At 33.7% G+C, this 12,189-nt stretch overlaps 1 protein-coding gene across 14 annotated transcripts in view; it reads right to left on the bottom strand.

The window, feature by feature from the left end:
• Positions 1-12,189, bottom strand: part of SPICE1 (spindle and centriole associated protein 1) — a 51,599-nt gene that overhangs the window by 20,335 nt on the left and 19,075 nt on the right. For all 14 annotated transcript variants that reach the window (XM_081137635.1, XM_081137637.1, XM_081137642.1 and 11 more), the window contains exon 7: positions 9,747-9,859. In XM_081137635.1, the coding sequence (XP_080993761.1) occupies positions 9,747-9,859 (113 nt within the window). The remainder of the gene's footprint in view (positions 1-9,746; positions 9,860-12,189) is intronic.

Below are 12,189 nucleotides of genomic sequence, written 5' to 3'. Positions count from 1 at the left end.
TATATAAATCTTGAACCAGAAAATCCAAAACTAAGACCTAAAATGGATAAAAACCAGGAAGAAATAAAACAAGAATTGACTGAACTCAGGAAATAAATCCAAGAAAAAGACAACTACCTCAGAAATAAAGATTAAATTATAATGTGTTCAATGAAGAACTGTTAAATAAACATTTAATAAGGAACACTGAAGAATTACAGGAAAACAACAAAAAGATTAAAAATAAGATTAAGAAGAATGAAAATGGTTAGAGAGAAAGTACTTGAAATGGAAGACATGAAAGACTATATATGGAGTCTCTGAAGAAGAAAAACCAGTGATATAGAACTAATTTAAAACTATAAACCAAAACTTTAAAAAAAACTGAATCCATACATGAAAGGGCTAACTGTCCTGAAAAAGGAAAAATTGACCTGGAAAGGTAAGCTCCAAGACATAACTTAGCAATATTTAAATTTTAAAGATAAAGGAAATAAAATTTAAATTTAAATATAAAATAATAAAATATAAATGCTAAAAAAATTAAATATAAATATAAATTTAAATGTCAAGTCACTATACAAAAGTGTCAAATTATTTAAAAGGGCAAGAACATTATCCTAGCATCAGACTTCTCAAAGGGAACACTCAAAGCAAACCAAGAGTACAGTAGCATTTTCAAGAACGTTAAGGGGGGAAAAAACATATGAACCAAAGATTTTATATCCAGCTAAACTGCCTATCAAATATCAGAGCTATGGAAAAATGTTTAAGCTTTCAAGAACTCAGGGAATACTATATTCAAAAACTCTATAATAGCCCGGCCCGGCGTGGCTCAGCAGTTGAGCGTCAACCCAGGATCCAGGCGATCAGGGTTTGATTCCTGGTCAGGGCACATGCCCGGGCTGCGGGCTCCATCCCTAGTCGGTCCCCAGTCGGGGGCGGGCAGGAGGTAGCTGATCAATGACTCTCTCATCATTGATGTTTCTATCTCTCTATCCCTTTCCTTTCCTCTCTCTGAAATCAATAAAGGTATATTTAAAAATAAATAAATAATAAATAAATAAAATAAAATAACTCTATAATAAACTTTATCCGAGAGATCCAACCAAGAGTTAACTAGAGAAATATAAAAAGACTAAGATGGGCATTTAACATATTTTATTGTAGCTCACAGATTAAAACCAAAATGGAAATATACTAGGAAGAATAATATGTAAGTGCTCTATGTTTGTGAAAGCAAAAAAAGCATCTACAAATGGAGAGATGGATGAAGAGAAAAGAAGGGGAATAACAGGAATCAGAATAACCCATTTGTCGAATAGGCAATGGCTGACGCAAAAAACACCGCTTAAAGCCAACACACCTGACAGCGAAATGTTAAATAAGAAAACAGGGGACTAAAGGCTATATAAAAGGTACATTCGCAAAGACAACCAACTAGAACAAAATTACAAACTTTCTAAATACCAACAGAAATTTTTAAAAAAACATAGAGGAGTAAAACTATAATTACAGTATAACACACATAGTACTCTAAAATAGTATGACAAAGTTGACATCAAACATAACTGTATCAATAAATGTTACAGGTCACTTCACCAATTTAAAAAAAATAAAGACTGTCATATTGGCTAACAAGACAAGGCCCAATTCTATGTTGAATACAAGAGACACACCTAGTGCACAATAATTCATAAAGGCTCAAATAAGAGGATGAGTAAAGATGAACCAGGCAATTTAGAAATAAGAAGGCAGAGGTTTAATTCCTGATATCAAACAAAGTAGAATTGAAGCCCAAAAGCATTCAGTGTGACAAAGGACACTTTTTAATGCTAAAACCCATAATTCACAAAGAAGATACAATATTTATGGATATCCATGTACCTAAACATGCAACAAGCACCTTTATAAGGATGGAGGTATTTGACTCAAAAAAGAAATATAAACATCAACTACAAAGAAAAATAGAAACACAATAATAAACAGCAAGGGACTTTAATCCATAACTCTCAATATAAGATACAGTAAAAATAAACAGGGATACAGAAGAAGTTAACAACATAATCAATGAGGCAGATCTTGTGGATGTACATTTAGAACTTTATACCTTGTAAATAGAGAATATACCTTCTTCTCAAGAACACACATGGAACATTCATAAAAATTTGATCTATATTAGGTCACAAAGAAAACATCATTAAGTTCCACACGTAAAAATATTACAAACCACACTCTGAATGTAATCAAATAAAACTAGAACTAATAAAACAAAAAAACAAAGAGCCTCTTCTATCTGGAAACATTTTTTAAAACCTATTAAACAACCCTTAGGTAAAGGGGGAAAATATAAACTTAAATTACCAAATTTCTAAAATAACAAAACACTATATATCAGAATTTACGGTACACGTTTAAAGCAGTGATCAGAGGAAAATTCAGAACCTGAAATATGTTTGTCAATTAGGAATAAAAGAATGAAAATCAATTCCCAACTAAAAATACCAGGAAAAAAAGTAAACCAAAAAAAAGGGCAAGAAAGAAAATAAAGACAAAAGCAAAAATTGATAAGAAAGAAATCAGGAAAATAGTAGCTCTAATTAATAAATCAAAATTCTGGTTCTTTGAAAATTTAACAAAGTAGACAAACCACTAACTAATTTTAAAAGGGGGGAGGGGCGGTGAGAAAGAGAAGAAATGATGAGGGAGAGATAAGCACTGAACAAAAAATATTTTCTAGCAGTATAGAGATTTGTACACCTCTATGGTGATATATTGATAAACCTAAATAAAATGGATTCATTCCTAAGAAAATGTAATTTACCAAAATTGATTTGAGTAGAAATACAAAGTTTAAATAATCCCATCTCCATAGAAGAAATAAAGTTGTTATGGCATTTTCGCACCAAAAGCACCAGGCTCAAATAGTATCACAGAGGAATTCTACCAGATCTTCAAAGGATAGTCCTAATGCTACATAAACTGCTCCAGTACTTAAAAATTAGAACCTTCTAGATGCTTCTTATGAAATCAAGTATAACACTGTTACTTCAATCTGATAGTCTATATTTCAAAAATTATAGACAATATCACTTATGAATATTAATGCAAAAATACTAAATAAACTATTAACAAACAACATCCAATACCACAATAATGAAAATAATACATCATGGCCAAGTGTAATTTATTTCAGGAAAGCAAGGATAGCTCAACATTAGGAAAGCCATAATATAATGTATCATATTAATAGATCTAAGCAGGAAAATCATATGATTATCTCTATAAATGTTGAAAAGTCTTTTACAAAATTCAGTGCTCAATCTTGATTTTTAAAAAAGATATTCAAGAAAACAGGAATTGATAGATATTTCCTTAGCATTGTTTTAAAAAAACACCCAACAACTCAGTGTTGAAGCCAGCATCTCACTTAAAAGGAAACAATAGTCATTTTCACAGATCAGGAACAACACAAGAATGCCTACTATCTCCACTATTATTTGTATATTGCTACTGCAATATAAAAAAGAAAGTCAACTAGAGGCATAAGACTTAGGAAACAAGTAAAACTATGTCATCTGCAGATGCCTTGATACAATACCTAAAGAAAAGAAACCTAGAAAATCACTGCAAACCTAATTCAACCAAGAGTCAATAAGATAGCAGAATATCAAATACACTGAAATCAATAGCTTTCGTAAACAAACACAATAACTAGTCAGAAAGTATAATGGAAGACAAAGCCCCATTTAAGAGTAACAAAAAAATCATAAGATACCTAGGAATGAACTTAACAAGAAATGAGCAAAACCTAAGAGAAAAATTCATTAAAATACTCTTCAAAAACAAAAAAGTAGACTAACAAATGGAAAAACATTCTTTGTTCTTGAATAATAAAGCAACATAATAAAGATGCCCGTTCTCTCTAGTTAATTTATTAATATAAAAAATACTATTATTTATATTAGTACTTAATATAAATACTATATTAATAATATTTAATATAAATAACCTTTTTTATGAAATGACATAAGTTGATACTACAGTTCATATGAAAAAATAAACATATTAGAATCATTAAGAAAACCCTGAATAAGGCTATAAGGAATGCCTATTAAAACACTATCAACTCTATCTACTTAAAACACTATAGTATCGAAGCACGACTAGAGAAACAAAGCCAGTAGACTAGAATAGAAAGTCAGAAACAGATCCAAGTACATACAGTAATTTACATGTACATGTAGCATCTCAAATCCCTGGGGCAAAGAAAGTGGTTTTAATAAATGGAGTTGGGACCATTGAATACCCATTTAAAAGAAGATAAAACTTGGATCCATACCTCACATTATATACCAAAATCAACTATAAATGGATCAGAGATCTAAATGTAAAAAATAAAACCATACAAGTATTAGAAGAAAACATAAGTGAATTCCTCTAAAACCAGTTTTAGGAAAGAATTTCAGAGTATGATTCAAGATTCACATGCAAAAAAATAAATAAATTTAAACTATATATATATATATATACACACACACACACACACACACACACACACATATATATTATTACACTGGTAAAATACTAATATCCTCAATATGTAAAAAAATGATTACTAATTTTAAAAAAGGACCAATATCCTTAAAGAAAAAATGAGCAAAAGGCCTTAACAGACAACTCACTGTAATGTTCCTTATATATACAAAAATATCTTCTATTTTACTCAGAGGAGAAGGTCAAACTATACTATGATACCATTTCTCACCTACAAAATCAGGGAATAACAAAGTCTGACAACACACTCTGGTGCAGGCACTCATATTATTGCCAGTGGGAATGCAAAATGCTACAACCCTCATAAAGCAGAATTCAGTAATTTTTAAACAAAATTACATAGCATTTACCTTTAACCCCAAAATCCCACTTCTAGCAATTTACTCTAAATATGGGCCTCCAATAATACAAAAATGCATATTCACAAGTTATTTACTGGAGCATTTTTGTCACTGAAACAATCTAAGAATTGGAAACAACCTAAATGCTCACATATGTATAAGAGAGTGGCCAAATAAACCATGGTACATTCACACAATTTAGTAATATGCAGCTATTAAAAGAAGAAGGTGGAGGGAGAGGGGAAGGGGGAGGAGGGGAGGGAGAAGGGGAAGGAGGGAAAAGAAGAGATCTCTGAGAACTTATAAACTGCTTAGGGGTGATTTCCAGGATATATTTTTAAGTTATAAAAGTAAATATGGTACACTATCTCTTTTACAAGAAAAAAATTGAAAACAGAATATATATGTATCGGCTTACAATTTCAAAAAGAAAAAGAAACTAATAAAACTGATTACCTACAAAGTAAGGGATAGGGAATGGGTAACACTAACCTGGGTTACTATCTTTTTGTGTAGTTTTTTTCAAAATGATAGAGTGGAAAAAATAAAATTAAATACAAATAGAAACAAATAAACCTAGTTTATTCCAAATGAATAGAATAACCTTTAAAACATCTGCAAATAATCCTGAACTCCACTTAGGTTTACTTCTGTGGTGGTATGAAAGCAGCAATTCCAAAGCTACCTTCTATGTCTGCAGAATTTCTTATGATCAAATATATCGTGTAATGTTTCGAGAGATGTTTTTCAGTATTAAAGAGAGCTACAAATATGATATGGGCAAAGGCTAAGAAAAATCCAATAGTGTTCAATTAAACTCTGAGATATCAGTGTAAGGTCATGACTTATAGGTAAATAGATATTAATATGGATATGGATACAACTGTAAGTGTGTGTGTGTGTGTGTGTGTGTATGCTGAAAGGTTTAAAAGCAATGACATATCCAGGGGATTGAGCACATTAATAACTAGACCTTAGTTTCTAAATACTCTTCAATAAAATAAGGAAGCGCTTCTTGAATAAGTGACTGATTCCAGGGCAAGGGCAGAAAAAGAATAGTATTAGTCTGTAACATTATACTGTCACAATTAAGTGCTTAAAAAAATGATGGGGATAAGTCAAAAGGACATGGGAATGACTTAAAGAAGCTCCTATTGGCCAAATCTATGGCAAATGAACATCAAAATAAATAGAAGGAATAAATTATAATCCATTGTAGAAATGTAGCAGACATCACTTTAACAAAGTAATCAGTTAATAGCACTTGTGCCGCCGGGCATGGCTCAGTGGTTTAGCATCAACCTCGGATCCAGGCGGTCGGGGTTCGATTCCCGGTCGGGGCACATGCCCGGGTTGCGGGCTCGATCCCCAGTCGGGGGCGTGCAGGAGGCAGCCAATCGATGACTCTCATCATTGATGTTTCTGTCTCTCTCTCTCCCTCTCCTTCCCTCTGTCTGAAATCAATAAATATATATTTAAAAAAAAAAAAAAGTTAATAGCACCAATAATGGAACCAATGTCACTGCGTCATGATGTAATGCACTAAGGACTTAGCGTCACTTCAAAGGTATTCCTGTGCAAAATGTATAACCTGAGTCCAATCATAAAGAAATATCAGACAAAGTCAAATTAGAGGACATTCTATAAAATAACTGACCTGTACATCTTCAAAACTGTAAATGTTATGAAAGAGAAGGAAACACTTAAAGAAGTTTCCAGATTAAAGAAGATGAAAGAAACATGAAAACTAAATGTAATAAGTGATCATGATTGGTTCTGAAAGTACTAAAAAAGAGTGACCATAATTAATACTAAAGGGGCAATTGAAGACACCTAAATAAGATCTATGGATTAGATAACAGTATTGAATCAATGTAATCTATCCATTGGGATCACTGTACTGAGACTGTGTAAATGAATGGTTTTGTTCTTAGGAAATATCTCCTCACATATTGAAGGACAAAAGAACATGAAGTATGAAACTCATTTCCAAATATGTGTGTCTGAGATGTATGTATAAATACAGAGAGAAAAACGATAGAGCAAATACAGGCAATGTTAACAATTAGTGAATCTAGGTGAAAAGTATACAGGAATTTTTATACCATTCTTACAATGTTTTTTTCAAATTATATCAAAATAGAAACTTTCTTAAATTAAGAATATACTTTCAACTAATAAAAAAAGATGATATAAAATGTAGTAAATGGCCTTGAATTTCTCAACAGAGGACTTGCAGGCAAGAAGAAAATGGAAAGATATATTCAAAGTGCTAAAAGAAAGAAACTGCCAACCAGGAACACTTTGCCCAGCAAAGCTGTCCTTCAGAAATGAAGGCAAGACTTTCCCTAGTAAATAGAAGCTAAGGGAATTCATCACCACTAAACCTGCCTGACAAAAAATGCTGATAGTTTTTCAAGTTGAAATGAAAGGGCACTAATTAGTAACATGAAAGCATTTGAAAATATACAACACACTGGTAAAAATAAGAATACAGTCAGATTCAGACTACCCTAATACTGTAACACGATGATATGTTAACTACTTAACTCTAAGATAAAAGTTAAAGAACAAAGGTATTAAAATAGCTATAGCTACAACACATTGTTCATGGATACAAAGTATAAAAAGGGGTAGAAGGATAGAGAGTATACAATCAAAATTAATTTGTTATCAGCAAAAAATAGACTAGAATAAAAACAGACACGGACACCAATAGAACAGAATCAAGAGCCAGGAAAAAACCCTCCCATAAGCAGTCAACTAATCTTTGACAAGTGGGAAGGCTAGTTTCTTCAATAAATAGTATTGGGTCTTCAATAAACAGTATTGGGAAAACTGGATAAACAAGTACAGAAGAATAAAATTGGACCCCTATCTTATACCACTCACAAAAATGAACTTGAAATGGATTAAAGACTTAATTATAAGACCTGAAATGGTAAAATTTCTAGAAAAAAAATAGGTAAAAGCTCCTTGACATTAGTCTGGTAACAATTTTTTGTATATGACACCAAAAACATACGCAACAAAAGCAAAAATGAATGTGGGACTACATCAAACCAAAAAGCTTCTGCACAGCAAAAGAAACAGTCAACAAAATGAAAAGGCAACTTACGGAATGGGAGAAAATATTTGTAAATCATATATCTGATAAGCAGTTAATATCCACAATATATAAAGAACTCATACAACAATAGCAAAAAAAAAAAAACCCAATTTAAAAAATATGCAGATGCACCCTTTATTTATCAAACATAGTATTACACATTAAAGAACAACACGTAAGAACTCTGTAGAATCCCAAAGGACTTTGCTAACAATGATCTTTGGAAATGAAAAAGGAAATGTTCTGAAAAATATCAACCACCAAAATTATGCTGTCAGCACTGTGTCCACAAGCATGGTCCCCACACCCCCAGGTTGGGTTCTGTTTTTTGTTTTAGGTTTTTTGTTGTTGTTGTTAATAATGTGCTGGGGGGGATGGGGGCACATTAACCAATGCACTTACGTGCATATATGCACAGCCCATGGACAGACAGTAGTTCGGGGAAGGCCGGGGGAGGGGGCAGGAGTGGGGTGGAAGGGGTCAATAGGGGGGTAATGGGGGACATCTGTAATACTTTCAACAATAAAGATAAATTTTTTTTAAATGTGCTGGGATTTACTGAAACACAAAACACAAGAACCCCTTTGCCCTGGAATAAATGAAACTTAATTCAGTTTCCTGCAAAAAAAAAAAAAAAAAAGGAAGAAGAACTAAACAGACATTTTTCCAAATATATACAAATAGCCAATAGGTACATAAAAGGTACTTAACATCACTAATCATCAGGGAAATGCAAATCAAAACCACAGTGAGATATCACTTCATACTCATTAGAATGGCTATAATCAAAAAGTCAAAAGATAATAACTGTTGCGGAGGATGTGGAGAAAAGGGAACCCTCATACACTGTTGATAGGAATATAAATTGGTACAGCCACTGTGAAAAGCAGTACAGTGGTTCCTCAAAAAGTTAAAAATGGAACTATCATATGATCCAGCAAGCCCACTTCTGAGGATATAGCCAAAGGAAATGAAAACGGGACCCCAAAGAGATCTCTGCATTCCCACGTTGACTGCAGCATTGTTCACAATTGCCAAGATATGGAAACAACCTAAGCGTCTGTCAACAAATGAATGAATAAAGATGTGAGATGGATGGATGGATGGTTAGATAGACAGACAGACAGATACACACACACATATAGTGAAATATTATCCAGCATGAGAAAAAAGGAAATCCAATCATTTGTGACAATGTGAATTCAAAGAAACAAAGTAGAATGGTGGTTAACAGGGGCTGGGGGTAGGGGAAATTGGGAGATGATAAAAGGATAAAGACCTCCAGTAATAAGATGAATAACTTGTAGAGAACTAATGCACAGCACAGTGATTATAGCTAATAATGTTGTACTATACACTTCAAAGCTGCTAAGTGTCTAGATCTTAAATGTTCTCACCACAAAAAAGAAATGGTAATTAATCTGTAATACTTTCAACAATACAGATAAATTTTTAAAAGAAAATAAGTAAAAACTAACAAAAATTTAAAATATGTATTTTTTAACTAACTTTAAAATAAACCAAATGTGTATTTAAAAATAAAAATAAATAATTTTTAAAAAGAGATGGTAATTACGAGATGTGATGGAGGTATTAGATAATGCTATAGTGATCAGTTTGCATACATAAATGTATCAAATTAACAGGTTGTGCACCTTAAACTTACACAATATTACATCAATGACATCTCAATAAAGCTGAAAAAAAATGTCCTTGGAGAAAAGAAAAGCGTTGTAGATATTTATGCCATATACACGTACTTCTCTGCATTCATGTTAGACCGGGAGCTTAGAGAGTTATCCAACTCATTCTCACTTTCCTCTGACTGGCTGTTAACAGTTTCTTCCTCATCATCATTTACTTCATTAAGAGCCTTCCTCAACACAAAAACAAGAAAAACAATACAAGTTGGTTATATACACACTTATCCTTCCTTTCCTTCTGTCATAACAGGAGAGAGGTCCCTCTTTGTAAGGTCCCTCCATGTGTTTTAAACCCAAACCCTCTCACCTCCTCTACCCCATCGATCGCCCCTTCTCTCACCGGCACCTTCAACCTCTCTCTGTATTGGCTTCGGCTCCGCCACATTTAAATAGGAGCAGGTCTCTCCCATCTCATCCTGACCCTATATCCCCTCCTCAAGCTACTACCTATCTTCTCTCTTTCGCCACCAAACTTCTCGGAGGAGCTGTCCCCTACTTCTCATTCGCCATCTATGCCCTGCCATTTGCTTCAGCTCTACCACTCCACTCAGACTGCTCTCTACAAGGTCAACACCAACAGGCTAGTTCCTAAATCTAATGGGGATTTTTCAGTCTTTGCCTTCCCTTAGTTCTCTGACTCATCATATATCAATAACCACTCATTTCTTCCTTCAAAATCTTCTTGACACTCTTCCTTTTAACTTCCATTATACTGTATTTTCTCCTATTCTTCTGGCTGCTCCCTCCCAGTCTCCTTTATTGGTCTTCTTTTTCTACCCCTTCCTTATATCTGATAGGACTCAAGGTCCTTCCTTTGGACCTTTTTTCTCCTTTCATCTGACTCACTTTCTGAATAACTATTTAATTTCAAAGCTGCAATTACAAGGCAAATGCTATTAATTTCCAAATCTCTATCTTCACCCAGATCTTTCTTGAGCCCTAGACATTTACATCCAACTGCCTAACTGCCTGAAAGATGTCCGTGGCAAAACATCCTACACACACATACTCAAAGTATCCAAAACTGATCATCCTCCTAAGCCTCTCCTATCATTCCTGCTCTATTAGTTAAAACCATAAACAGCATCACCATCTGCTCAGACGGTGAAGCAAGCACCTGGGAATTGTTTTTCTTTCTCATCTGTCACATCCAACCAACTACCCAATCCTGTCAGTTCTACCCCTTTTTAGTCTCTCAATCTCTCCCTCTTCTCCATCTCCTTCCCTGCTGCCCCTGCACTGGATCAGGTCCTCATCACTTCTAAGATCCCAATCTAAGTCTTCTAACCAGATCCTCTCACCAGTCTTGTCCCTCTTAATCCACCTTCCACACTACAGTCAATTTCATCATGGCTCGGTTCTCAAAATCCTTTAGTGGCTCTACTTTGACTTCCCACTTCCTTAGCCTTTCATAACCTAGCTCCTCCCTGTCTCTCTAACCTCAGCTCTTGTCATTTCCCCATCCCCACAACACAGACCATCATTATCTGAAAGCTACCATTTTAATAAGTGCCAAAACATCAGTAGTTTTTTACCTAGGGATATAACTAATGGGTTTTGGCTATTTAAAATACATGTAACATTCTACTTAATTGCCTTTGTAAGAAAACAGTATACTTTATAAGTCCTTAATTATTCTGGACCTTGTAATTCCCTAGGATCATCCCTCTAATTGGTGATTCTTCTTTTTTCATAGAAGACATAAATAACTAGGAAATTGCATTAAACAGGTACTGAGTCCCAATCATTCACAAGAAGTTTTATTTTAGTATTAAGTTCTTCAAGGGCTTTCAAAAAATGTTTACTATCTCAAAATTCTAAACATGTTGATTAATTAAGAGTTCTAATTAGATTGGTGTATAGCCAGTTAATGTTTTACTGCTATAATAGAATTTTCCCATGTAACTAGTCAATAAATGCCCAGTTTCCTGGGGGCTACTTTTTAAACATACTAATACATTAGAAGAAACTAACATTTAATGAAGAACTACTACCTGGTGTTATGCTAGACAATTTATATAACACATCTCAGCAGATCCTCATGACCACCATAGCAGGAATGCTCTATTCTCGTTTAACAAAAATCACTCTGAGCCAACTCAGATACCTTAAGAAATCAACTCAAGATCAAATACCTAGTAAATATCAGAATATGAATGCAGACCCACCTGACTCCAAAGTAGAAGTGGAAAGACTCCTTCTGTTTCCATACTGGCATATGGTGGGAGCAGCCTTATGGAGCCAGGCTGCCTAGATTTGAATATCATCTGATACTAACTAGCTATATGATCCTGCGCAAGTCACTTAAATTTTCTGAGTCTCATTTTTTATCTGCTAAATGAGGATAATAGTGCCTATCTCCTAGGTAAGTACTCAATATGTGTCAGTTATTATCCAGTCATATCTTGTTTAGTACAAACACTACTCACAGAAAGTGCAATATGATTAAGAAGAATTCTAGCAACCACAACTTGGTATCTGTTGATATTTAAGCGTTTGA

The sequence above is a fragment of the Miniopterus schreibersii genome (assembly GCF_964146895.1).
Source record: "Miniopterus schreibersii genome assembly, chromosome: 5".
NCBI classification, from domain to species: Eukaryota; Metazoa; Chordata; class Mammalia; order Chiroptera; family Miniopteridae; genus Miniopterus; species Miniopterus schreibersii.
Note: the sequence above shows the minus strand (reverse complement) of the source record. Positions and strands in the feature narration are given on the sequence as shown.